The following is a 27494-nucleotide window of genomic DNA, read 5'->3' as shown; positions in this document are numbered from 1 at the left end:
CTCTCATGGCACCGTATTTGCCTTCGGGGATTGTTCAGGGTGACTGTACAATTACATTTAATGTCTGCCTCCCCTTAGACTGAAATGTGCTGAGACTGGGAACCTTCTCTTACCTGCCTCTCTCAGCACTGCACCTGGTGCATCAAAGTCTGGATGCAGCGGAGACATGCGCGTTCCTTCGTGCATTTGCTCTCCATAAACATTCGCTGAGAATCCACTGTCTCTGGGCTACCAAGCTGGCATAGACCTGATCCTGGCCCTCAGGGGGTTCAGCCTGCTGGGGACCACACACTACAGTGAGACCCGGGCTGGGCAGCGGCCACAGAGCAGGACCTCAGGGAGGGCTTCTCAAGACTTGAACAGCGAGTGGAAGTCTGAGAAAAGAGGGGGAAGGGAACCCCAGTCGTGGGAACAGCCTGTGCAAAGGCCCTGAGACAGGAGGAGACAGGAGGCATCAGGGAACTGCAGTGGCTAAGCATGGCTGCAGTGCAGAGAGGGAGGAAGGGGTGGAGGATACAAGGGCAGATGGAGATGCTCAGGACCCAGAGCTACCTACCTTCCTGCCTCACTCCCCTGTGGTCTCCCCCCAGGACAGGTCAGGACCTGCCAGAATCACGCTCACCAGCTCCAACTCCCTCTCTCTGGGGCCAGAGCAGCAGGGACAGGGTTTGGCAGGGGCCGAGGGCAGTGTGGGAGGATTTTCCTCTGTGCATTGGGAACCAGGGAGCCCCAGGAGGCACCAGCTCTGCTCAGAAATGATTCTCGTTTTCTTGCACAACCCTCGCTCTCAGCCAGTTCTCACCGAGCGCTCAGCTGCCTGTGTACCATGTCCATGCTACAGATAGAGAAATCGAGGCTCGGAGATTGGGGTCTTGGAGCTGAGATGAGTCAGAGCCGGGCTTGAACCCACAGGCTGTGTGACTCAGAGCCCAGAACGTGTTCCTTGCAGAGCCTGTTCTACGTGAGGTAGTCTGGCTCCAGCACAGGGCCCATCAGGCTCACGACTATCAGAACAGCATCAACTCCCTGTCTGAGGGGATTGCTGGCTCTGTTCTGAGGCAGGTCCTATGGCTGCACACCCCATCAGCCCGTTCCAGAGTTACAGGGGTTCTCTGTCGGGCAGACACACTGCCTGGAATCCCAGTCTTTGAAGAGGCCCTGAGGATGCCCTGACAGAGCTGCTGGTGCAGGACTCCCATAATCGGGAGGGAGCACCTTGCCGGGTGCAGAGGGTTCTGGGGCTCAGAGGGTGGGCTGTGGCCTTTGCCCACCTCTCACCTCACATGGGGAGGCTGGCAGGCAGGTTCCATCTTACTTCCTGGTACCACTTTCTCTTCCGGAAGCTTCTCCTTGACTGGAGTGAGATCCAAGGGAGCAGAGTCCTGCCTGCACCCCTGGACCCCAGGGCCCCATCCACAACCTCATCCCAAGCACAGCCCCAGGGCCAGCCCTGAGCCTGCGGGCTCCAGGCTCAATTTGTGCGTGAGCAACCTCTCAGCTCTTCCTGGCTTTGTTGTTTTCCCAGTATTTTCTCTCAATTATTTCTTTTCCTCTAAATATTACTGTATAGATTTTGTTATAGATATAATACATTAAATGTTTTCAATAAATTACATATCTATTTTCATTATATATTAATGTAATAGGTTAATATATTAAGATATTCCTATATATTATAATGATAATGCATATTAATGTAACAATAATGCTACACATTAGAATTTTATTATTCTGTTAACTTCAACAGGAAGATCTCTCAGACCCTATCATTTGTCAGTACCGCAATCTGGGACTTGACATTTCTCTGAAGTCAGTAGTTGTTATTATCCACCTGTTTATAAAAGCTGCCTGTGAACTGAAATTCTTTTCTGGAAACAGCACCCACCTTACGAGGTTGTGGGGAGGGTCAGATGAGGTGACTGGAGCTAAGGACAGTCAGCACTCAACAAACACCAGCTTGTCATTCTGGCTCAGCAGAACTGTGTCTTCATATGTTTCAAATTATCCTTTAAAGTCAGTAAACCAAAAAGAATAAGGCACGTCTATGTGTGATGATAAGGAGTGAATTTCAAGATATATATTCAAGTGAGAAAAGCAAAGAATAGAACACCATGTATAGAATATTACCATCTGTGCTTTTTAAATAGGGATATATCTTTATCCATCCATACATCCATCCATTCATCCACCCATCCATCTCCTACGTTCAAACAGGATAGCTCTGGAAGGACACACAGAGAAGATGAAGCATGCACACCTGGACCCCCACCTCCTCCCCTTTTCCTCTGGTTTTCTCCAAATGTATATGATGCATGATACTTCTGTATTTATTGTCCATCCCCTCCAGTAGAATGGAAGCCCCATGAGGGCAGGAATGTCCGCCTGTTGTGTTTGCTGTTGTGACTCCCACACCCAGAACTTTGCTGTCCAAAGGGTCAATCACCAGCCACATGTGTTGCTTGAGCCCTTGACACTGGGCTGGTCGGAACTGAGATGTGATATGTGAATCAAATCCACATTGGGTTTTGAAGACTCAGTGTGTCATGGACTGAATTGTGTCCCCCCTTCCAAATTTATATGTTGAAGACCTAACCCCCATTTCCTCAGAATACGACTGTGTTTGGAGACAGGGCATTTAAAGAGGTAATTAAGGTAAAATGAGGCTATTAGGGTGGGCCCTAATCCAACCTGACTGGGGTCTTTACAAGAAGAGGAGATTAGGACACTGAGAGAAACCAGGGACCACACACACAGAGAAAAGACCATGTGAGGACACAGCAAGAAGGCAGCTGTCTGCAAGCCAAGGAGAGAGGCCTTCCTCAGAAGAAACCAACCCTGCCAGCACCTTGATCTTGGACTACCAGCCTCCAGAACTGTGAGAAAATAAATTTCTGTTATTTAAGCCACCCCACCTGTGGTATTTTGTTATTGCAGCCTGAGCTAACTAATACACCATGAAAAGATCATTAAAATTTCATTAATAATTTTTGTATTGATTCCATATACTAGGTTTGGATATACTGGGTTAAAGAAATATATTATTATTTCAAGAAAATTAATTTCACCTGTTTCTTTTTACTTTTTAAATGTGGCTCTTGGAAAATTTTAAATTTCATGTGCAGCTCTCATTGGTGGCTAACATCATACTTTCTGACACCATAGCCTGGCACAGTGCCTGGCACATAGTATGTGCTCAATAAGTATCTGTTGAAGAGATCAATTAAAATAGTTGTCTTTGGGAAGTGACTGGAAGACGGGAGGAAGGGTGACTGGTTTTGCACTGTATTCCCTTTGAGTTTACCATGAGCAAGTATCTTCTTAAAAAAAGAGAGAGTGGGCTTCCCTGGTGGCGCAGTGGTTGAGAGTCCGCCTGCCAATGCAGGGGACACGGGTTCGTGCCCCAGTCCAGGAAGATCCCACATGCCGCGGAGCGGCTGGGCCCGTGAGCCATGGCTACTGAGCCTGCGCGTCCGGAGCCTGTGCTCCGCAACGGGAGAGGTCACAACAGTGAGAGGCCCGCGTACCGCAAAAAAAAAAAAAAGAGAGAATGAGAGATCTAAAATAAAATACGATCAAACACTCCCTTTGTGATGACTTAATATATTAAGACAAAATAAGAGTTGCCCTCATACACTTAAAAGATGCCTCTTGGACTTCCCTGGTGGCGCAGTGGTTAAGAATCCGCCTGCCAGTGCAGGGGACACGGGGTTCGATCCCTGGTCCGGGAAGATCCCACATGTCGCAGAGTAACTAAGCCCATGTGCCACAACTACTGAGCCTGTGCTCTAGAGCTGACGAGCTACAACTACTGAGCCTGTGCGCCACAACTACTGAAGCCTGTGTGCCTAGAGCCCGTGCTCCAGAAGAGAAGCCACCGCAATGAGAAGCCTGTGCACTGCAACGAAGAGTAGTCCCCGCTCACCACAACTAGGGAAAGCCTGCGCGCAGCAACAAAGACCCAGCACAGCCAAAAATAAATAAATAAATAAATAAATAAATAAATAAATAAAAATAATAAAAGATGCCTCTCGCAGGTATGCACATAACAGTCAGCCACCAGGTGCCCTCAGATGGATGGGTGTGTCAGCCACAAACTGCCGGAAAGCTGAGTCTCGGATGATGGGGAGATTCCTCTCCACACCCCAGGCTCAGGCAGGGAAGCAGGTCCCAGAGGCTCCTGCACAAGCCCCCTCCCCAGGATGAACAAAACACAGGGCTGGGCCCAGGGACAGCCCCCCAGCGTCAACAACCTAAGGTGCCCCCCAAGGTCCCTCCAATCCTCCTGCCTGGGGTTTGCTTTGTCCATCTATACAATGGGCACATTGGGCTCACTCCATTTTTCAAACATTTTTTTCGGCCACACCGCAGGACATGCAAGATCTTAGTTCCCCAAACAGGGATAGAACCCACGCCCCCTGCAGTGGAAGCACAGCGTCCTAACCACTGGACAGCCAGGGAATTCCCATTTTTTCAAACTTTTTACCATGGAAAATTTCAAACATATACAAAAACACAGAGAATAGTAAAGGGAGCCTCCAAGCACTGTCCCCTCCCCTCTCCAACCATCAACTCATCATTTTCTTTCACATTTACCCCCTCCCCACCCTGACTATTTTAAAGCAATTCCCCAACAGAGTATCACTTCATCTGTAACTAGTTCAATATGTTTCTCTGAAAGACAAAGCCTCTTTTTCAAAACATAACCACAGAACCACTATCACCCCAAATAAAAGTGAACAATAACAGCTTAATATCATCCAGGATCCCCTTGGTGGTCACATCCCCTAAATATCAACTTAAAACAAAACAGTTAATATGTTCAATCAGGATCCAAACAAGGTCTGCACATTGAAATCAGTTTATGTTTCTTAAACCCCTTTTATTGTAGACTTAATTTTGTTGTTGTTGTTGTCCTCCTATTTTATTTTTTTATTTTAAAATTTTTATTGGGGTAGAGTTGATTTACAATGTTGTGTTAGTTGCAGGTGTACAGCAAAATGAATCTGTTATCCATATACATTAAAGTAGACTTTAGATTACTCCAGTATATCCTTCTATTCCCTCCCACCGCCCATCTCTCCCTCTCCTGCCAATATCCACCATATTAGTTATCTATTTGCTGCATAATGAGTTTCCACAGAACGTAGCTCTTAAAACAACAAACATTTATTATCCCATAGTTTTTGTTGGGCAGGAATCTGGGCGTGACTTCCTCCAGTGAGAACCCTTAAGAGTTTCTCCCTGCAATCTAAGTGTCGGTGGGGCTATGGTCTCACCTGCAGGCATGACTGGGCAAGGATCCAGCTTCCAAGCTCCTTCAGTACACGTTGGCAGCATTCAGTTCCTTTCCACGTGGGCCCCTCCAACGTGGCAGTTCACAACATGGCAACCTGTGTCATCAAAGTGAGCAAAGGAGAGGGAGCAGTGGGTCTCACACTTGTGTGTGCGCCAGACTCTCCCAGGGGAACTGTTAAAACACAACTCACTAGGCTCCACCCCCAGAGCTCCTGATCCAGCAGGCTTGAGTGGGGCCCAAGGATGTGCATTTTTTAAAAAATTAACATTTATTTATTTATTTTATTTTGGCTGCGCCAGGTCTTGGTTGCGGCACGCAGGATCTTCGTTGGGGCAAGCACAATCTTTTAGTTGCGGTATGCGGGCTTCTTAGTTGCAGCATGCGGACTCTTAGTTGCGGCATTCAAACTCTTCAGTTGCAGCATGCACATGGGCTCTAGTTCCCCGACCAGGGGTCTAACCCGGGCCCCCTGCACTGGGAGTACAGAGTCTTACTCACTGGACCATCAGGGAAGTCCCAGGATGTGCATTTCTAACAAGCTCCCAGGTGATGCTGGGGACAACAGGTTGAGAGCTACAGAATTATAGGTACCCTCCTCTCTAATTTTTTATTTCTTCATTGCATTTAGTCTGTTGAGGGGCCACTCTTAAGAAGTCCAAGGTGAAGACGATGGTTTCAATCCTGGATGCAAATGAGAATTACTTGGTGAAAAACTAAAAATACAGTTGCTATATGATCCAGCAATCCCACTCCTGTGCATATATGCAGACAAAACTATAATTCAGAAAGATAAATGTAACCCTATGTTCACAGCAGCACTAAGGCTATTGTGAAACAACCTAAATATCCACTGACAGATGAATGGATAAAGAAGATGTAGTATATATATACACACATACACACTTACATATAATGGAATAACACTCAGCCATAAAAAAGAAATAATGCCATTTACAGCAACATGGATGGACCTAGAGATTATCACACTAAGCAAAGGAAGTCAGAAAGAGAAAGACAAATACCATATGATATCACTTAAATGTGGAATCTAAAATGCAACACAGGGCTTCCCTGGTGGCGCAGTGGTTGAGATCTGCCTGCCAATGCAGGGGACATGGGTTCGAGCCCTGGTCTGGGAAGATGCCACATGCCGCAGAGCAACTAGGCCCGTGAGCCACAACTACTGAGCCTGTGCGTCTGGAGCCTGTGCTCCGCAACAAGAGAGGCCACGACAGTGAGGAGGCCCGTGCACTGCGATGAAGAGTGGCCCCTGCTCGCCACAACTAGAGAAAGCCCTCGCACAGAACAAAACCCAACACACCCAAAAATAAATAAACAAATAAATAAATTTATATTAAAAAAATAAATAAACAAATAAAAAATAAAATAAAATGCAACACAAATGAACCTATCTACAAAACAGAAACAGACTCACAGACAGAGAGAACAGACTTGTGATTGCCAAGGTAGAAGGGGGTGGGGGAGGCAAGGATTGGGAGCTGGGGATTAGCAGATGCAAACTATTATATATAGGATGGATAAACAACAAGGTCCTACTGTATAGCACAGGGAACTATATTCAATATCCTGTGACAAACCATAACGGAAAAGAATATGAAAAAGAACATATACATAATTGAATCACTTTGCTATAGAGCAGAAATTAACACAACATTGTAAATCAAGTATACTTCAATAAAATTGAAAAAAAATTACTTGGTGAACTTTAAAGGGTCACACCATCTCCACATCCCCAGCAGGGCCTGAGAGACAATCACTGAAAAAGCAAATGTCACAATAGCAACTCTGATGCTCAAGCCCAGCTATGGGCCACTCATGCATCTAGTTGTAGATTATTTCTAAATCTTTTAGCAAAGTGGGGCCAGTTATTCCCATTTTACAGATAAGGAAATTGAGGCCCCAAGAAGGTAACAGGAAAGTGGCAGAGCTGGGCTCAAACACAGCCCCAAGTGCTTTGTCTGTCAGTGGGTCGCAGGCCTGTAACTCATGCTGGAGTCTCCGTCCCCTCTCGGTGGAAAGTCCTCTGCCCTCAGGTCTAGAGAAGAAAGTTGCTTGTGGTCAGGCTCAGCTGTGGATAAAAGCGCCTAAGAGCTGGGCCTTGGGAATAATTCCTGTGTGACCCCAAAGCAACCCTAGGCCCGGGATGGCAGCTGTGAATAATGGATGACGCCGGGGAGAACACTGTGGCCTGTGATTCATATCCACTGTGACGGCCAACTACCTCTGGGGATGGGGAAGATGGATGGACTTCCCCACCAGGAGGCCCCGCCTCTCCCCTCCATCCCCAGCCTCTCCCCAGCCTCAGAGTCAAAGGCAGGGGCCACCGGGGAATCAGGGGTCAACCCCACTGCCTATCACTTCCTCATTTCAACCTCTAGACCCTTCCTCCTGGAGAAGCAGGGCCCAGAGACTAGATTCTGGAGGGTTAGGGAGTGAGGGAGGGAATGACTTTGATGTGTGGTGGTGATGGATGAGGGCTCTGTAGCCAGACTGCCAGGGTTCAAGTCCTCTGACATATGCTAGCATTGTGCTCTTGGGGGACTCACTCATCCTATCTGAGACTCAGTTTCCTCATCTGTAAAGTGTGGAAAATACCATCAACTTCATGGAGTTGTCAGGGGTTAAATGAGTAAATAACACATGTAAAGTGCTTGGCATCACCTGGCACATGGTAAGTACTCAATAAATGGTAGTTAGTGTTCTTATGCTGTGTACCCGGCAATGTGGGAAGCTTCCTGTGTAATTTGTCTTATGCAATCCTTATGGCAACCAAGGGCAGTATCTGCTATAATTCTCATTTTACAGATGAGAAAACCGAGGATCACGGAGATGAAGTATAAGATCGCAAAGGCAGTCCATGGGAGGAGCAGAATTTGAACTCAACATCCAGTGAACAATTTCCAGTACACTCAAGAGTCCCAGTCGAACATCCTGCCCCACTGTCCCCAAAATACACTTGTCACCTTACAACAGCTCCTAAGATTATACGACCCATCCCTCCTTACACAAAAATCAACTCCAGATTAACAGCTTAAATGCCAAAAACAAACAAACAAATAAAAACCACTTTAAAATTTTTAGTAGGAATTAGAGGTAAATATCCTTTGGAACTTAATGATGGAAAGGTGATAGATTATGGACTTAAATGTCAAAACCAAAGCTTCAGAACCCTTAGTAGGAAATATAGGTGAATATATTTTAGACCTGTGTTGACAAAGATGTTCAGCATCATTAGTGATCAAGAAATGCAAATCGGGCTTCCCTGGTGGCGCAGTGGTTGAGAGTCCGCCTGCCGATGCAGGGGACACGGGTTCGTGCCCCGGTCTCGCAGGATCCCACATGCCACGGAGCGGCTGGGCCCGTGAGCCATGGCCGCTGAGCCTGCGCGTCCGGAGCCTGTGCTCCGCAACAGGAGAGGCCACAACAGTGAGAGGCCCGCGTACCGCAAAAAAAAAAAAAAAAAAAAAAAAAAAGAAATGCAAATCAAGATCTCAGCAGGCAACAACTTCACACTCGACTGGAAAACATTTTTAAATCTAATAATACCAAGTGTCGGAGAGGATGTGGATCATACATGCTACTGGTGGGAGTGTAATTAGTGCAACTGCTACATAAAGTACCTTGTTATCATCTCCTAAAGTGAAACATTCACCTATTCTGAGTCCCAGTGATTCCATTTCTGGGTAAACATCCCAGAGAAACTCTTGCACGCGCACCAAGAGCCACTTATGAGAATGCCCAAACAGCACTGTAAATTAGCAGACACCTGGACACTACCCAAAAGGCCACCCACAGGACAGCAGATGGGTCAGCCATGGTACACAGACCTAGTGGATATATGACACAACAGTTAAAACAACTGAACCTCAATATGGGCCAATCTTAGCTATACATAGACTATTAAAGAAATTAAGCCCCATAAGAGTCAGACAGCTTGATACCCTTTTTTAGGTTATCTGGATTCCCTTTGTTATGGGTTGAATTGTGTCCCTGAAGAGAAACACTGAAGTCCTAATCCCTGGTACCTGGAAATGTGACCTTACTTGGAAATAGGGTCTTTGCAAACGTGATTAGTTAAGTTTAGATGAGGTCCTACGGGTTACAGTGGGCCCTAAATCCAATGAATGGTGTCCTTATAAGAAGAAGAGGAGGTCCTAGACGTAACAATCAGGCAAACAAAAGAAATAAAAGGCATCCATATTGGAAAGGAAGAAGTAAAATTATCTGTTCACAGATGATATGATCTTATGTATAGAAAACCCTAAAGACTCCATCCAAAAGCCATTAGAACTAATAAATGAATTCAGTAAAGTTGCAGGATACAAAATCAACGTACAAAAATCATTTGTGTTTCTATATACTAACAATGAACTATCTGAAAGAGAAATTAAGAAAGCAATCCCATTTACAATAGCATCAAAAAACGATAAAATACTTAGGAATAAATTTAACCAAGGAGGTGAAAGACCTGTACACTAAAAACTATAAGACAAAACAAACAAACAAAACCCTGATGAAAGAAATTGAAGAAGACACAAATAAATGGAAAGCTCTCTCGTGTTCTCAGACTGGAAGAATTAATATTGTGAAAATGTGCAAACTATCTACAGTGATCTATAGATTCAATGCAATCCCTATCAAAATTCCCATGGCATTTTTCACAGAAATTAAAAAAACTACCCTAAAATTTGTATGGAACCACAAAAGATCCCAAATAGTCAAAGCAATCTTAAGAAAGAAGAACAAAGCTGAAGGCATCACACTTCCTGATTTCAAGCTACGTTACAAAGCTATAATAAAACATACTGGCATAAAACTAGGTGCAGAGACCAGTAAAAATGAATAGAGAGCCTAGACATAAATCCACACATACTATATGTCATACAGTTGACATACAGTCAACTGATTTTTGACAAGGTGACAAGAACACACAACGTTTGAGAAAGGACAGTCTCTTCAATAAATGGTGCTAGGAAAACTGGATATCCACATGCCAAACAATGAAACTGGACCCCAGTCTTCCACCACTCACAAAAATTAACTCAAAATGGATCAAAGACTTAAATGTAAGACCTGAAACCGTAAAACCCCTAGAAGAAAATATATGGAAAAAGCTCTTTGACATTGGTCTTGGCAATGATTTCCTGGATGAGACCCAAAAGCACAGGCAATAAAAACTAAAATAAACAAGTGGGATTACATCAAACTAAAGAGCTTCTGCACAGCAAAGGAAACAATCAACAAAATGAAAGGCAACCTACAGAATGGGAGAAAATATTTGCAAACCATATATCTGACAAGGGGTTGATATCTAAAATATACAAAGAATTCACACAACTCAATAGCAAAAAAAAAAAAAAAAAAAGTAAATAATACGATTTTTAAAATGGGCAAAGGACCCAAATAGATATTTTTTCAAAGAAGACATTCAAATAGTCAATAGGTACGTGAAAAGGTGCTCAACATCACTAATCATCAGGGAAAAGCAAATCAAAATCTCAGTGAGATATCATCTCACACCTGTTAGGATGGATATCATCAAAAAGACAAGCGATAACAAATGTTGGGGAGGGTGCGGAGAACAGGGAACCCTCTTGCGCTGTTGGTGGAGATGTAAATTGGTGCAGCCACCGTGGAAAACAGTATGGAGGCTCCTCAAAAAATTAAAAATAGAACTACCATATGATCCAGCAATCTCACTCCTGGGTATATATCCAAAGGAAATGAAACCAGTATCTTGAAGAGATATCTGAACTCCCATGTTTACTGCCGTATTATTCATGATAGCCAAGATATGGAAACAACCTAAATGTCCTTCAATGGATGAATGAATAAAGAAAATGTGGCATATATGTACATACACATATATATGTGTATATATACATATACATACACATATATATGTGTATATATATATACATACATACATACACACTGTAATATTATTCCACCAGATGTTATGTGAAGTAAGCCAGACAGAGAAAGACAAATACTGTATGGTTATCACTTATATGTGGAGAAGAAAGAGAGAAAGAGGGAAAGAGAGATAGAAAGAGAAAAAAAGAAAGAAAGAAAGCTGATTTCATAGAAACAGAAAGTAGAATGGTGGTTGCCAGGGGCTGGGGGAAGGGGGAAATGAGGAGATGTAGGTCAAAGCGTACAAGAATAAGTTCCAAGAATAAGTTCTGAGGATCTAAGGTACAGCGTGGTGACTACAGTTAATAATTCATTATTGTATACTTGAAAGTTGCTGAGAGTGGATCTTAAACATTCTCACCACGTGCACACAGGTGTGCATGCACACACACACACACACAAGGAGTTAACTATGTGAATTGACGAATATGTTAATTATCTTGATCTGGGTAGTCATTCCGCAATGTGTATTATATCAAAGTATCACACTGTACACTTTAAATCATATTTGGCAATTATTCCTCAATAATGTTGGGGGAAAAAAGAAGAGGTGATGACACATAGAGGAGAAGGCATGTGAAGACAGAGGCAGGGGCTGGAGTGATGCACCTACAAGCCAAGGATTGCCAAGGATTGCTAGCAACCACCAGAAGCCAGGAGAGAAGCATGCAGCAGATCCTTCCCTAAAGCCTGCAGAGGGAACATGGCTCTGCCAGCACCTTAATTTTGAACTTTTAGCCCCAGAACTGTGAGAGAATAAATTTCTATTGTTTTACGCCATCCAGTTTGTGGGAATTGCTTCTAGCAGCCCTGGGAAGCTAATATAGCCTTTTAATAAAGTTAGTAAGAAGAAACTAACATAAAAAAATATACTTTGAGGGACTTCCCTGGTGGTGCAGTGGTTAAGAATCCGCCTACCAATGCAGGGGACACGGGTTCGAGCCCTGGTCCGGGAAGATCCCACATGCCTCAGAGCAACTAAGCCCAGGCGCCACAACTACTGAGTCCTTGCGCCACTACTACTGGAGGTCGCGCGCCTAGAGCCTGGGCTCCGCAACAAGAGAAGCCACTGCAATAAGCCCATGCACCGCAACAAAGAGTAGCCCCTGTTTGCTACAGCTAGAGAAAGCCTGCGCGCAGAAACAAAGACCCAATGCAGCCAAAATAAAATAAATAAATAAATAGATTTAAAAAATAAACATATATATATATATACACACACACTTTGAGGATAAAACCATACAAGAGGGAAAGCAGGGAGTAATGAAGACAGGACCCAAGGTGATGGGGACCACGGGGTGGGGGATGGGATGGGGAAACCTCAAGACTGGACTTGGGCCATTGTTAGGGTTCTGGCTTTTGATTAATGGGTTACTTGGTGTGTATCATGTGATTAAAATAACTGTGGAAATTTTAAAGAAAAGCAGGTCATGTAAGACCAAAGAGAATACGCCATGATCTGGACTATGATCAGTCCATCATTCTCTGCACCTGAAGTTTCATTAAAAAATTACTTAAAATCAAAATAAAAGGGACCCCTGCACAGCTCGCTGTCTGCCTGCTTCCACGTCTGTGAGTTTCTCTGGTGCTAGGACGAGGCTGCATCCTCCCACTTCGGGGCACACCTTCTCAGAGAGCCCCTGCCACCACACCTCTCACCTTACGGTCTTTCCCTTTTTCCTTAGCGCATACACTGTCTGATAACCCCTATAGTGTATTCATTTCTGTGTTTATCATCTGTCTTCCCCCAGGAGACTGTGAACCCCGTGAGGGCTGAGTTTCCCGTCTGATTCATGCCTGTCTCCCCGGGAACTAGCGCAGTGCTTGGCACAGAGGAGGTGCTCCATAAAGATTGGCTGAATGAATGAAAAAGTGAGTGAATAAATGAAAGATTTAGTGAATGGGTGATTAAGGGGCACCAGTGCCCAGGTGTACGTGTGTGTTTCGGGGGGTGGCTACCGCACGTGGGAATGCAGGGCAGGCTCAGGGCAGGGAGCACCTCAGGATAGCCCTGCCCTCCCCTCTCCCCAAGTCTGCCCCTCATCACGATGATAACACAGACTGCAGGAATGAAGACCGGAGCCAACCCCGGCCGCCCTCAACCCATGACAACCCAGCTGGACTCTTCCGGTCAACACAGGAGCCCATGGGATGTCTCCGTCCCGGCCAGGGGCTCTGTCTGGCCCTGCAGTAAGAGGACTGGGCTGCGAGCAGCTGTGGGGTTCACCTCTGGCAGGTTCCCCACTTGAGCCATCCGTCTTCCACTGTCCTCACTGCTTCCATACCCCCGTACCATCTCCAGTTACTTCTGTTACATTTTGCTTTAAATTAACTCACTTATTTTTTTCCCCTGAATAGACTGAATTAAAGAGGAATGGGGGCGGGGGGAACTCCCTGGAAGTCCAGTGGTTAGGACTCGGTGCTTTTACTGCTGTGGTTCTGGGTTCAATCCCTGGTAGGGGAACTAAGATCCCGCAAGCCACGCGGAGCGGCCAAAAAAAAATTTTTTTTTTAAATAAATAAATAAAAAGAAATGGGTATGTCACTATCAAAAATGGAAAAGCAGTATCTGTGCCAAAAATAGAAAGTAACATAAACTGCAGAAAAACAACACGTTGTTAAATTCTAGATCAAGAGTGTGGATTGCCCAAGACTGTCAGCCTGAGGTCTGCTCCCTCCTGGTTATAAGGGAGCCGAGCCAGTGCTAGAGAGATGCTAGAGAGATGTTAAAGCCACCCACCAGCCAGGGAGGATTTCTCTCCTGGACCAGGATTGCTGTGTGACTCAGAACAAGATGGCGCCCTCTCTGTGTCCCACCTAACCTCGCCCTGCAGAACTCACCAGCGGCTCACTTCTCTCCCTTTGGGGAACTTCCCTCTGGCCAAGCAGTTTTCATTTCATTTTTAGGCCTGGAACCCTAAGAGCTGTGGGCTTGGCAAGGAGGCCCCACTGGAGTCTCCCCGGAGGCTGGCTGAGGCCTCTCTACTCCCCAGCAAACCCCTCCCTTGTCCCAGTCCCTCCAGTGCCCCAAGGGAAGCAGGCACAGGGCCAGCCTGGCACAGGGCAGGCCCGGCTGGGCCCCAGCAAGCCCCAGGGAGCCAGGGTGATCTCAGCCCTCGCCCTTAATCATCTTCCTGGCTAATGAGCATCTGAAAACCTCCATGTCAACTACAGGAGGACCCCTGGGATGCTGGGGGCAGGGAGATTCTACGGGCCAGATGTCACCAATGGAGGGAGGTGGTAGGGGCTCCGAGAGAGGAAATGGGCTTGGGGAGGGGAGCTATACTTCCTGCCTCTTTGTAGGGGAGAAAGCTAGGGCTGGGGCAGGCAGTCACGGTGGCGGTTAAGTGCAGGACTCGGCAGCCTACTGTGCGGGCTCAGATCTAGGCTTGTTGCACACCACCTGTGACCTTTAGCAAATGCATTAGCCCCTTGCTGCTCAAAGTGTGGTCCCCAAACCATCAGTACCACCTGGGAGCTTGTGAGAAATGCAGAAGCTCGGGCCCCAACCTACTGAGTAAGTATCTACCTTTTAACAAGACCCCCAGGTGATTTCTGTGCACATGTGCCACTCTGTGCCTCAGTTTCCCCATCTGTAAAATGGGGATTAAAATGAATTTATGCATACGTAGTGTTTAGAACAGCGTTTGCTGCTATTATTATTCATTCATTGTTATTATTATTGAAGCAACTCACTCTGGGCAAGAGGGATGGCTGGACCCAGGTGGGCTATTCCAAGTCCCCCACCTCTCAGGGCCCCAGAGGTGGGTTGTCACTGTGAAGACCAGGAGCCTGAGGCTCACAGAAAGGCAGTGATTTGCCCAAGATCCAAACGGGGGAGCCCAGGTTCAACCCCACTACTGTTCAACCCTATTACTAATGTTAAGAGTGAGTGAAATTGTTTCCTCTGCACAAGCACTTGTGGTGCTCACAACCGCCCTGTGAGGTCAACTTACTGTCACCCCATTTTTCAGATGATGAAACTGAGGGACAGAGAGATTAGGGTGCTTTTCTAAAGTTACCCAGCAGGAAAGGCTGCACTGCAGCCGGGCAGTCTGACGCTCATCTTCTATGCTATGCTGCATTCCCCCTCTGGTTTTTTCCTCCCAGAACCTGTTCCCCCAAAGTGTCCCTGCTTCCCCTGTCATTTCTTTGACAACCCTGGCTCTGGGGCTCCGAGCCTGCTCCTCCCAACTGCTCACCACTAACGAGGTCTTTGGCTACTTGAGGCTGGAACCGCAGAGGCCGCTGAAACTGTCTCTGTGGGAAGAACCTGCTTCCTTTTACCCTGGGCTCCCAGGTGTGGCTAATGAGGCAAGAGCCCTTGAGGGCCGCGCTGCGAAGACTCAGGAGCAGGAATTATTCTGGGCTGTCTGGCTCTGGCCTCTGGGGAGCTGGCCTGGAGCTGGAAACTCCTCTGCCTCTCTGTCCCCTCTTACTTTCCCCTCTTACAGCTCACGTCCTGGGCCTGGCCTCTTGGCTAGGGCGCAGCAGGGCCAGACCTGTAGGTCTGCAGTCTGCCCATTCATTCATTTACTCGACTGGCACGCATCATACACTCTTGCAAACGTACAATTTCGCAATGCACAGGCGGGAAAATAACAAAGGGACCGCACTAGGTGGAGATCAGGGAGGGCCCTCTGAAAGATAGGAGTGGAATAATGTTTCAGTTGAAGGAAACAGCACAGGCAAAGGCCCAGAGGTGGGAAACAGCTTGGCACATTTGAAGCAGGAAGGAGAGACCAGCGACAGCGTGGCGACTATGGCCTTGAGAGCTGGGCCCTCCATCTTCTCCCAGAGGCCTCTGCTTGAGGCTGGCAAAGACATTTCCAGACAAGACTCCCAGCCTCCAGGATGAGGGGCTCCACCTCCCCCCTCCTGCCTTCCAAGCCAGAGGTGGCGATAAAGGGAACTTGGGCCACAGAGGCCTTGAAGTACCCACCCTTGCCCCTCTTATGGGCTCCGGCTGGCCACAAGGGGGAGTGTCCTCCTGCTGGACCGCCTTCTTGGGTGGACAAGTGGACTAACCGGCAGTAACTCCCAGGCAGACAGGCGTGGCCTCCAATCCTGCCTTCATTATATGCGGGCTGTGGTACTTCAGCACTTTGGAGCGTCTGGAAAATGAGTAGCTCTTCCTTTCCCCGTTGTCTCCATGAAATGTGTTGAGAGCTGAGTACAGGGCATAGCTCTTGGTGAGGGCCTAATCGCGGGGTTATTAAATTAAATAACCATGATTATAAGAGGCCAAGAGGCTGCAAATTCCCCACAGCTTCAGCCCGCAGCAAAATGAGAGCTCTGTGAGGGCAGAGTCCTTATTTGTCTTGTTCGTGGCTGTACCCGCGACCACTGGTGTACCCGGCACATGGTCGGCGTTCCATAAATGTTGAATGAATGGACAGATGGATGATGAATTAATGAACTAATAAACGAGTGAACAACCAGCTCCCTCCCCAAGGAAGGACATTTAACTTAGGGGTCCTGCCTATCTTTTGCTCCTGCCCGGGATGCTGCCGCTCCCTGCTTCCGGGGAGCGTACCACACTCTTACCTGCTGTGCGCCTCAGTTTTCCCCTCCGTAAGCTGGCGGGAGTAAGGGGAGCCTCTGGGGGGTTGGAGGCAGGGCCCCCAGCCCGGGCCTCGCACCCACCCGCGCCCAATCGGCGCGCTAGGAGGCCGAACCCGCGCCCCGCCCCCAGTTCTGCCAGCTGCGCTCAGCCCCCGCCCCGCGACACGTGACCCCGCCCCGGCCCGCCCCGCCCAGCCGTCCCAGCGCGGACTCCCATTGGCTGTTCTAGGAGGGCCCTGCCCCGGTCCGGAGCGGAGCCGGAGATACCCCGCCCGCCGCAGAGAGGGGCTCCTGCGTCCGGGCTGTTCGCTGCGGCCGGACCGGGCTGGCTGGCTGGCTGGCGACTGGCTGGCGGGCGGGCGGGCGGGCGGAGCCGAGCCCGCGGGGCTGCGGGACGATCGGGGCGATCGGGCCGGGCTGCGGGCGGCGCCATGGTGAGAGGGGTCGGGCGGGCCGGGCGCTCGGGCCCGGCGGGGGCCTGCAGGAGGGGAAGGGGCCGCCCCGGATGGGGTGGGGGCGCGCGGTGGGGGGGTCTCTGCGGCGGGGGAGGGGCAGCCTGGGCCGGGGCGCGGCTTCGGGGGAGGGTCTGTTCCGGGGGGCCGCGCCCGCGGGCGGGGGTTCTTTGTCCGCTGCGCTGCGGCGAGATCGGGACAAAGGAGGCGGCGGGGGGCGGCGGGGGGCGGCGGCGGCTTTGCAGGGAGCTGGTGTCCCCCCAACCCAGTGCATGCCCCTCACCGCGGCCCGCAGTTCTGCGCCCCAGGCCGGCCGCAGGTCTCCTCCGGACACTTAGGGATTTTTTAAAATAACAGGAGGCGGGGATCCTGGCAACCTCCAGAGTGGTCAGGAGGGCTGCAGGGGGTAGCGGTGGGGGTCCTGGCGACGTCTGGCGCCCATTTCGCAGGTGGGGAAACTGAGGACGGGCTGCGGCGTTTGGTGCCCGGTTCCATCGGTGGTGACTGTGCGGCGTGGGCATGACTGAGTCTCGTAGTCCCCCGTCCCCTAAGCTTCCCCCGCGCCAAGTCAAGCCAACTGGAGTTGCCTCTCCAGCTGTCGTTTCCCCGCCAGCTGTCGCCCGCTGGGCCGAGCTCCTTCCTCCCTCCAGCCTCGCTTAGCTCTTTGGTAGAGTCGGGGAGACAACGGAGTCGCCTGGCAGGGTTAAATGAGAGGGTGCGTGGAGCGCGCCTGGCACTGCGCCTGCACGTCGCCCGCGCTTGGCACGCGGGAGCTGCCAGGGCGCTTACCATCCCTGTGTCCCCTCTATGCTGTGTGCCCCACATCCTCTATGCTGTGTCCCCAGCATAGAGCCGTCCACCCCAGTCACCCAGGCTCTTCGGGTGGGGGTGGATTGGGGTTCACTTGTCCCCCTTGGCCCCTCAGGCAAGGGAGCGGGGAGGCGGGGGTCAAATAATAGACATTTTAGTGTCAGAGTTGAAATCCCGGATTCTGGATCCAGGCCGCCTGGGTCTGAATCCCTGCGCAGTTACTTTGGGGCTGTGTGACCTTGGGCAATTGGTTTAACTTCTCTGAGCCACGGATTCTTTATCTGCAAAGCGGGCATAGTAATAACTCTAGGGTTATTTTGATGCTGAAAGGAGATTATCTGTGTGAAGTGTTCAGCCCAGTGTCTGGCACATAGTAATTATTGCCAACTTTTGCCAGGCGTCTACTGTTATTACCAAAGTTGTTTGGCAAGTGAGCTGAGCCTGGGGCAGCCTGTGAGAATAGCCAGTGGCTGATTCACAGGGTGGGGGCACAGGAGACTGGCACTGACCTTGGGGCAGTCCCTGGGGTTCTGCCTGCGCCAGCTTCCTCTTCTGCACAGGGGAACCTGCGGGGTGCTGGTGCGAGTTTCCTCTCCAGGAGGACCATGGTGTAATGGGTGGGTGGTGGAGGGTGAGGTGACACTGGCCGCAGAGCTGGGCACAGCCCAATGATTGTCAGTCTCTCATCCGCATCCCCACTGTTCTTGCCCTGGCTTTTGGAGGGCAGGGGCCTGTGTGATGCTTCCTTGGGTTCCAGCGCCTGCTCAGGCCTGGCGCAGAGCAGATATGCCACCTGCCCCCTTGTCATGCCCTGTCCTCCCTACAGTCCTATGTTTCTAATCAGAAACTGGGCAGGAAATGTTTCCGGTTTGTGAACTGGGGTCCCCTGGAGAGACAGAGCCTGGTTTGCTGGCACACCTGATAGATGGCTTTGTTGGGGGAAGGGGCATGGCTTCACCCCTGTGGAGGTGGTGGGTCCCCTGTAAGCAGGGCAGCCCCAGAAGGTGGAGGCTGCAGGGGGGGAGGGGTGGCAAGCTGGTGTCCAGCTGGGCTGGGTGACACTCATGATGTGCCCAGTTAAGCGAGAAGAAGGTGGCAGCGTGTCCCTGAGGAAGGCGCTATTTGTGGCACTGGGCCTGGACCAGGCCCTGTACCCTCCTGGGAGCAGGTCCTTCAGGGGGAGTGAGGGGCGACCCTGTGACACCCAGGAAGGTGTGGTGCCTGGTGACACACAAACCTGGTGGCCCCATAGCCCTTCTGTTTTCACATTTCTTATCACTTCGCAGCCTCCCCACAACCTGGCTGCTGAGGTCAAGGCCTCTTTCCCATTTTGCAGGCTGAGAAACTGAGGCCATTGGGAGCAGCTTGCTTGGCTGGGTCCCAACAGCTAATGGTAGTGAGTGGAGGGATGGTGTGGGGCAAAGGAGGGGACTCTGATCTGCTCTGCTGCTGGCTGGGCTCCACTGGGCCTTGAGTGTGTGAAGGGGCCTGTGGAGTGGGGTTAAGGCTTCATTTTGGGGTCCCCTGAAGAGGCAGGGGTAACTAGAACCCAACCCAACATTGGGGAAGACCTAAGCCGTGGGCCTCCGAGGGCAGCAGGACAGTGGGGGACACCTGCGCTCAGCTTGCTGGTGGCTGATGCAGGGTCTGTCCTTTGAACCCATCGGTGGTTGGGGGTGGGGCAGGGGGAGAGGTCAGAGGGGTGGTGTCGGCAGACGCTGGGCTTTCGAGCTTGTTGAGATCCATCCGAGGGAGGTGGGAGCTGGAGGACAGAGGGAGGGTGGAGGACTGGCACTGTGTGTTTGGGGGATCCAGATGGCCTTGGGCTTCCAGTGCCAGCTTTCGTCCTGACTGAGGGAGCTGGCAAGGAGATGCTACAGAGGTTGGGGGAGCATGGCCCGTCGCCCACCCCTAGAGTGCCCGGAGACTACAGTCCTCGGCTGTGCTCTGGCTCCCAGGCTGGCCTGACCCTCTGCACTTAGAAGACCCCTCCCTTTATTCTGCTGGGCCCCACTTCTGGGTCTCATCCTCCTTTATTCTGTCCAAGTTCACTCTTGGACGATCCATTCAAGCTCTCCACGTCTTAGTTTCCTCACCTGTGAAACTTGGATGGTAACAGTGAGCAGCACTAGCCACGGGCTTGTTGGGGGGAGTAGACGATGGTATGGAATAAGTGTTAACTGCTTTGGTGATTGTTCTAAGGGGGTCCAGGTTTCCCATTTGCCATCCTGGGCGTCTACCCAGCCCAAGCTCTGGTCCTCCGCGTCCTGCCCTGTGTGCTTTCCTGGATCAGGGTGAGGGGTCAGCTGACTTGTAGGAGACATCTTAGGAGGGGCAGGAGGGAGGCCCTGAAGAGATGAAGCAAGGGGTGGGGTCCAGCCCAGGCCAAGAAGGTTCAGAGGGAACTGGCCGGCCGCCCTCATGCTTCAGGTTCCTCTGGGATCTGCATCTCAGTGGCATCTTCCCTCCCCTCCCCTCCCCACAGCTCGTGCAGGGACAGCTGCCCCTCCGTGGGCTTGGGCCAGGCCTGCCTGGGACCCACTTGCACACGTGGCTCCTGCCCCCATGTTCAGCCTGCAGCCTGTCCTTCCATGCAGGCTGCCAGCTCCCTTGAGGGGACCCGTGGTGGCTTCGAGATTCGGGGGCATTCAGGGGTGGGGGCTGCCGACCGTGATCCCCATGCAAGCAAGGTCTCCTCTGATTACTGCCTCCCCGGGCTTGGAGTGGTCGGTCAGCAGACATTTACTGAGCACCTGCTGTGTGCTGCTAATAGGGCTGGGGATCCAGCAGTGGGCAAGATGGACAGTGCCCGCCTCCAGGCTCAGAGTCCACTGCGGGAAGGAGACGGCAGCCAGGGAAACACCTTCCCTGACCCAAGAGAGTTTCAGGTGGCAGAGCGCCAGGAACTAAGAGGAAGTACGAGACGGTGGCCGGGGGGGGGGGGGGTGGGCTGCGTCTGGAGCCGGGTGATCTGGGATGGCAGCCCCCAAGAGGCACCTTCTGAGAAAGTTCCTTCCCTTCTGCTGGGAAGGAACCAGTCACGGGACACTCAGGGAAGAACACTCCAGGCAGAGGAACAGAAAGTGCAGAGGCCTTGAGGTGGGAGGCAGAAGGGTGTGAAGAAGCTGGGGAAATAGGGAACTTGGATTCTCTGCTGGTACCAGGGAGGGTTCTGAGCAGGGGATGACAGGATCCGATGTTTTAAAAGATGGGTTCTCAGGAAGTACTTGCTGAGTGAAGGAACACACACAGTCAAGGGAGGGCCAGGGACCGCAGGCGCGGCATGACTGTGGCCTGGTCACCTGGCCCTGCCCCTCCTCCCGGCCTGGGGCGGGGGCAGCAGACAGGGTTTTGAGGTCACCACTCCTCTCAGAGGGTCCTTGGGGCTGGGGCTACCACTGCCTCAGTTTGCTGGTTGGTGGTTGGTCGTTGGTCCCGGGACCGCTTGTTCCCCACCCCCAGGACTCAGAGGCACTTCCTGGGCTCCTCAGCTGGTTTGGCCCCTGGGGTCCCCCCTCCCCAGGTCTTGCTGCCATTGTTTGATTTCCCACTTCCTGTCCCTGAGCCACCCCCCTGGCTCCCCAAACACACACACTTCCCCTTCTGAATTGATACTGACTTGCCTTCCTGTCCAGGAACCCAGGGGGAGGGCAGGCACCCCGGCAGGCGCTGGACACAAGGGCCAGTGGAGAGGGTGAGGCGGGAGGGACAGGCAGCTAGGTGTGCTCCCGAGCGGGACGAGGGCACAGGGGTTGGGGCAGGTTCACCCAGCTGCAGCCAGCAGGCTCTCTGGGGGTTGGGGGGATCACCTGCTCCATGTGGAGGCCCAAGAGGACAGGCTGAGCAGAGCTGTGGGAGCTGATGGTAGCCCTGATGGTGGCAGGGGAGAGGCCAGGAGGACCTGTGCACTGGGTGGGCACAGAAGTGTGCAGGGCCACTCACGGAGCACACAGCCCAACAGGGGAGGCAGGTGCCAACCCGATGTCCCTGACACAGAAGCCAGAGTTGCACGTTGAGGCTGGTGCCCTGGAGGGAGGGAAGGAGGGAGTGCAGCCACAGGACGAAGAGGACTTCCTGGACCGCGGGGTCAGGAAGGCTCCCCGCCTGAGCTGGAGTTAACCAGGGCAGCTTCCACATGTTGATGTTTGTCTGGGGTCTTTGGGGAGCTGTCCCATGCCATGTGAGAGGTTTACCAGCATCCCTGGTCTCCATCCACTTGATACCAGTAGCACCCACACACACACCAGCTGGTATAATCAAACATGTCTCCAGACGTTGCCACATGTCCCCTGGGGGGCACGGCTGCCCCCACTTGAGAACCACTGCACAAGGGTAAGGGGAGCACAGCATTTGGGCAGAGGGACCCGGCTGGGCCAAGGTCTGCAGGTAGGAAGGAGCGTGGGGTCAGCAGGAGAGCAGCAGGGCTGGAGATGCTTCGTCACGTCCCGTAGGTCACCGTAGGGACTTGGGGTCTTTCCTCTGAGTGACGGGCACTGGCTGCAATGGCCCCCACAGGTGGACCAGGGAGCCTGTTGAGAGTGATGGCAGCGGCTTGACCCTGGGGGCAGTAAGAAGGGGGCAGACTCCAGGGATGTCGCCCCCTCCTGACTAGGACCCCTCTGCACAGGTGGGTGGGGGAGCAGGGCAGTTCTGGGGGTCTGTAGGGTTTTCTCAGGGCCCGGTCCCCAGACAGACTCAGGGGCGTTGACTTAGCTGCCTTTGACCTTCAGGCAAACCTGGCCCTGGGGTGGGGGTGGAGGGCTCCCTGGTGTGGATAAGAATCATTTCTAATTAAGGCTGTCATTGCTCAAGGAGGGCAGGTTCCATCCTGTCCGGAGGGAAAAACTTCCGCTTCCAATGATGTCTACCTGCACTGATGTCTGTCTTCTCCAGAAAAACCAGCTTCAGACAGCTGAGCATCGACTCTGCCCACCCTGTGCCCAGGCGTTGCAGGCATCCTCGTAACCACCTGGGTGTTACTATTATTTGCTCCGTTTACGGTCAGGCAGGAGAAATTTTAAAAGTGCAAGGTCTTGGGACCCAGGGGAGCCACCACCTCCAACCTCAGTGGGTTGTCGCTGTCTGAGCCTTGGGGCACGTACACCCCTCCCCGCCGCCACTCAAACCAGCTGATTTCCAGCTGCAGCCACTCCTTGCACTTGCCAGCGGGCCCTCCTGCCTTCAGAGCCTTAGCAGACGGTGTTCCCCTGCCGGGAAGCTCTTCAGGGGCTGGCTTTCCCGCACATCTCAGCATCAGCGTCACCTCCCTGAGTTTCGCCTGCTCCGCCCAGTTTAGCGTCGTGGCATCTGGTCCCCTATGTTCCCAGCATTACATTCCTGCATTTGTAGCGACAGGTGTTTGGCATATTGACCCGTTTGCGGTCTGGCTCCTGCACCAAGACGCCGGCAGAGGCTGGTCTGTCCTGCTTTCCCTGCCCTCCTCTAAGTTTTTCCAGAGCCAGGTCAGCTACAGCGTCTTTGTGGGCAAAGGCTGTTGTCGGCTGCACTCTCACAGGTGCTCCTGAAGACTCGTTGAGCTATATATGTCCCGTTCACGAGAGGGGCTGATGTCATTTCCCTGCTTTTGAATCCCTCATCTCTGGCCGTCTTGAAGCACTTTATTTTTTTTATTATTATTATTTTTAAATTTTATTTATTTTTGGCTGCATTGGGTCTTCGTTACTGCACACAGGCTTTCTCTAGTTGTGGTGAGCGGGGGCTACTCTTTGGTGTGGTACGCGGGCTTCTCATCGCGGTGGCTTTTCATGTGCAAAGCACGGGCTTTAGGCGCACGGGCTTCAGTAGTTGTGGCTCGTGGGCTCTAGAGCGCAGGCTCAGTAGTTGCGGTGCACAGGCTTAGGTGCTCCGCGGCATGTGGGATCTTCCCGGACCAGGGCTCGAACCCGTGTCCCCGCATTGGCAGGCGGATTATTAACCACTGCGCCACCAGGGAAGTCCTTGAAGCACTTTCAATCTGTGAGCAGTTACTGAACACCTAGTGGTGCTGGACTTCTAGAACATTCACCTTAAACAGACCCGCTTTCAGCCCCTGCTGCGGTGGTGACGGAGGTCTCGGGTGCCCCCTCTCCTGCCTGTCAGGTTCGTGGCTGAGCGAGGATGACTGTCTGTCTGGTGGCAGAGGCACTGAAGGTATTAAATGGAAGTGGCTGGGTTGAGTGAGGAGAACGCTGGTGGCATCATGAACAAAAACACCCAGCAAGTGCCAGCCAGCCTGTTTCTCACTAGGATGAGGGCAGGACGGTCAGGCTTGAGAACTGATTAAAAATAGACCCCATGGAAGAGCAAGCCGGAGCATGTGAGCTGTCAGGAGTCCCCAGTGTAGCCTCATCTTGCTCTTTCTTTCAGGGCTCTCGTGTCCAGCCTGGGTTCCAGCCTCACTGAGCTGTCCCCACCAAGACCTTCCTGCAGAGGGGCCCCCCCCGCTCAAGCGCTAACCATGTCCATCATGGACCACAGCCCCACCACCGGTGTGGTCACGGTCATCGTCATCCTCATCGCCATCGCTGCCCTGGGGGCCTTGATCCTGGGCTGCTGGTGCTACCTGCGGCTGCAGCGCATCAGCCAGTCAGAGGACGAGGAGAGTATCGTGGGGGATGGCGAGACCAAGGAGCCCTTCCTGCTGGTGCAGTACTCGGCCAAGGGACCGTGCGTGGAGAGGAAGGCCAAGCTGACCCCCAACGGCCCCGAAGTCCACGGCTGAGCCGGGATGCGGAGGCTCCTGGGCCTGTCTGCCGCCAGCCGAGAGGCGCAGTAGGGGCGAAACCACAGACGTGCTGCCATCTGAGAGGAAGGGTTGACGCTTGCTGGCATGGCCTCGCCGGACTTCGTCATCGCATGCACCGACTCCTGGGATCCCGGCGGTCCTGAGCCAGGGCTCAGTGGCACTGGGCAACCCCTCAGCCTCCTGGTAGGACTGCCCATTGCAGGCAGTGGGCAGGCCTGACCTTGCTGGGGCTCACGGCCCCACAGCGCTTTTGTTACTTGAATGTTTAGCTGAGCCTGTTTTTGATGGAGCTACTACTGTAACGCGTGAACTCACAAGCCTGTGAACTGTAAATAGGCCCCAGAAGCACGTGCTTAAGCCTCTTTTGCTGATTTTTTAAAAATATAGAGCACATGGGACTGTCCGTACTAACGCTGAGCTGAGTCAAGGCGGGAGGGAGGGTCTTAGACTTGTAAGGCCCACATTGCATTTGGCAGGGGCCTCAGATACACGTGTGTATGTAGAGAACGTGACACGTCGGCTTTAAGTCTCGCAGCTGACCCGTTGGGGTGCTTTGGCGATTTCTGCTTCGTGAGCAATGAATGGGAGCAGCAGCACGTCCCGCCCCCTCCTGCTCTAGGTAGATGAGGTTGTTAAATGCCAGTTCCTGTTGCTAGTGGAGTGATTGCAAGGAAGCTACTGCAGCTGCTTGGGAGCCGGTGAAGGACGAGTCAGGGCCCGAGGCCCGAGTCCCAAGGCTGCCAGGCGTCCTAGTGGCAGAGCAGTTTCTGGCCCCCATGGTCTTGAGCATGCTGAGCACCCTGCCCCCCACCCAGCTTTACTGAGCACAGGCTTCGCTAGAAACACCAGAGCCACGGTGGCTACCTGTATCCCAAACCCAGTTGGCCCAGGAAGGAGAGAACATTGTGGTTTTTGTTTGTTGTCGTATTTAATATTTTCTGCACTGGAGGGGGCGGTGGGGGGTGCTTGGTTTCTTCCCCCTGCCCTTTTCACAAACTCGCTTCCTTTCCTCCCAGATTCCCACCCACTTGCTGTGTCCTGGATTTGATTTTCCTCAGTGGGCCACCTAGAAGGAGGGTCCCCTGACCTTACTCTGAGAGCGCCAGGTGTCACTTCTTGTGTGCCTGTGCACACAGGAGCCCCCAGCAGCCTGTGCTTAGTGGGTGCCCAGGGGAGGGGGCTGGGGGAAGAGGGAGTTTCAGGTTCAGGATTTGGTTTTCGAAAAGGTGAGGCGTTTGGTGGCTCTTGGTCAGGCCAGTGATTCCCAGCCTGCCCCTCCGAGATGTCCCTTGTGTATACTTCAGTGAACTTGCTTAGGTTTTTAATCCCACCACTGTAAGCACACCCTAAACTATCATGATTAAAATGTGATGTGTGTCTGCATCCTCGGGAATAAACTGGAGGCCAGCCCTGGGTGAGCTGGGGAGCGCTGGCCCTCAGCACTTGAGCCGCCTTGCCAGCAGCATGGGCAGGGAGCTCCCGGGTGGCCAGGGGCTGGCCCCTATTCCCAGCTCCCCCTCAAAGCTCTGGCCTCCTGGTCAGGCGGAAGGCAGCTCCTCTGGCCTCATCCAAATCTCCTCTAAAAAGCATGTTGAACTAATCAACTTTCTAGAACCCCTAGTCGGGAGCTTAAGGAACACTTCTTTTAGTGGCGTACCCCTAAATTAACAGTCAAACATTAAGGTGTAGCTTGGGGGGAGGGGAGGAGTAGCTAGTTAGGCCATTTGAGCTGAAGGCAGGCTTGAGACAGCACAGGTGGGCTACTAAGGAATCCTTAGAAGGCAGCCGGGCTTTCGTACAGGGGAGGAAATGCCTTTGGCCCCCACCTGGGGATGGCCAAGCATGAGTCAGGCTGGAGACCAGCAGAAGGCCCTGTAAGCAGCACACAGGGTGCGGGCGGGAGGAGGGGTCAGAAGTTCTAAAGGGGTCAACTGGAAGGTCAGGGAGAAGGTGTTTCCTAATGAAGGACATAAGAAAAATGGGGCAGGTGTAGGGGTGTTCGATCCATTCCCCTCACATTTCAGAACTTCAGGCTTTCTACCTCTACTTTCCGCAGCCGGCAGCCTGCACCTAAGGCTGTCTGTCCTTTACCCAAGTAACCGAGGAGCTCCCGGGACTTGCATTTTCAGTCCCTGAGCCTGACCCTGAAAATGACCATTGCTTGACTGTCAAACTCGCCCTGAGCTTCTTACCGTGCCGGTGCAGTTTCGGTTTTGAAAAGATGAGGCATCACTTTCTCCTCAGTTTCAGTCCTGGAGGTTCCTTATCCCACGACATCTGTGCCATTTGCATCAGGCCCATCAGCACAGTGTCAGTGCCGGGTGAGGGTCACGGGCATGGTGGGACACTAGTGGGTTCCCTGGAGGCAAGTGGAAGTGCCTGCAGAACTGGTGACCAACCGCGTAACAGCTCTCACTGTTCTTGGTCAACAGCTACTTTTTTTTTAGCATAGACACCAGAGCCACACACTCAAATGGCTTAGTTAAGTTATGACCTCTCATTGAATTCTTTCTGAATAGCCCAACTGTTGCGTCCAAGTTTTCTGACTAGCCAGTCAGGACATTAGCCTTTCATTCTGCATGTCATCGCAGAAGCAACAGCAGGGGGATGGGGAGGGAACGCCGACACTGAGCCACTAAAATATGGACTAACTTTTCAGACAAATCTTCAAGTGGACTGTGCTACTGTT

General features: G+C 51.7%; 2 protein-coding genes across 5 annotated transcripts in view; one reads left to right on the top strand and one right to left on the bottom strand.

Moving 5' to 3' along the window:
* LITAF (lipopolysaccharide induced TNF factor) overlaps positions 1 to 16893 on the bottom strand; it is a 111388-nt gene extending 94495 nt beyond the window's left edge. The window contains exons 1-2 of one of the 2 annotated variants that reach the window (XM_081256613.1): positions 16176 to 16374; positions 5277 to 5390 (exon numbers count right to left, since the gene is read on the bottom strand). The gene's annotated coding sequence lies outside the window, so the exon portion shown is untranslated. Of the gene's footprint in view, positions 1 to 5276; positions 5391 to 16175; positions 16375 to 16780 lie in introns of those variants that run through there. The other variant, XM_081256614.1, reaches the window with a different exon arrangement.
* On the top strand, positions 14741 to 27430 carry SNN (stannin). Of its 3 annotated transcripts, none has more exons than XM_081256617.1 (2): positions 14741 to 14750; positions 24427 to 27430. In XM_081256617.1, exon 2 carries the CDS (start codon positions 24518 to 24520, stop codon positions 24779 to 24781), a length of 264 nt encoding a protein of 87 aa, XP_081112743.1. In that variant the 5' UTR covers positions 14741 to 14750; positions 24427 to 24517; the 3' UTR covers positions 24782 to 27430. The 3 variants fall into 3 exon arrangements, with proteins under 3 accessions (XP_081112743.1, XP_081112741.1, XP_081112742.1); XM_081256615.1 differs by lacking the exon at positions 14741 to 14750 and adding an exon at positions 17087 to 17232; XM_081256616.1 differs by lacking the exon at positions 14741 to 14750 and adding an exon at positions 22751 to 23035.
* Positions 27431 to 27494: the final 64 nt, after the last annotated feature.

The sequence above is a fragment of the Mesoplodon bidens genome (genome assembly GCF_964165515.1).
Source record: "Mesoplodon bidens genome assembly, chromosome: 15".
NCBI lineage: Eukaryota > Metazoa > Chordata > Mammalia > Artiodactyla > Ziphiidae > Mesoplodon > Mesoplodon bidens.
Note: the sequence above shows the minus strand (reverse complement) of the source record. Positions and strands in the feature narration are given on the sequence as shown.

What these genes read in the sequence shown, in the direction of transcription:
- SNN (XM_081256617.1), top strand. Translation starts at nt 24,518, where the DNA reads ATGTCCATCATGGACCACAGCCCCACCACCGGTGTGGTCACGGTCATC.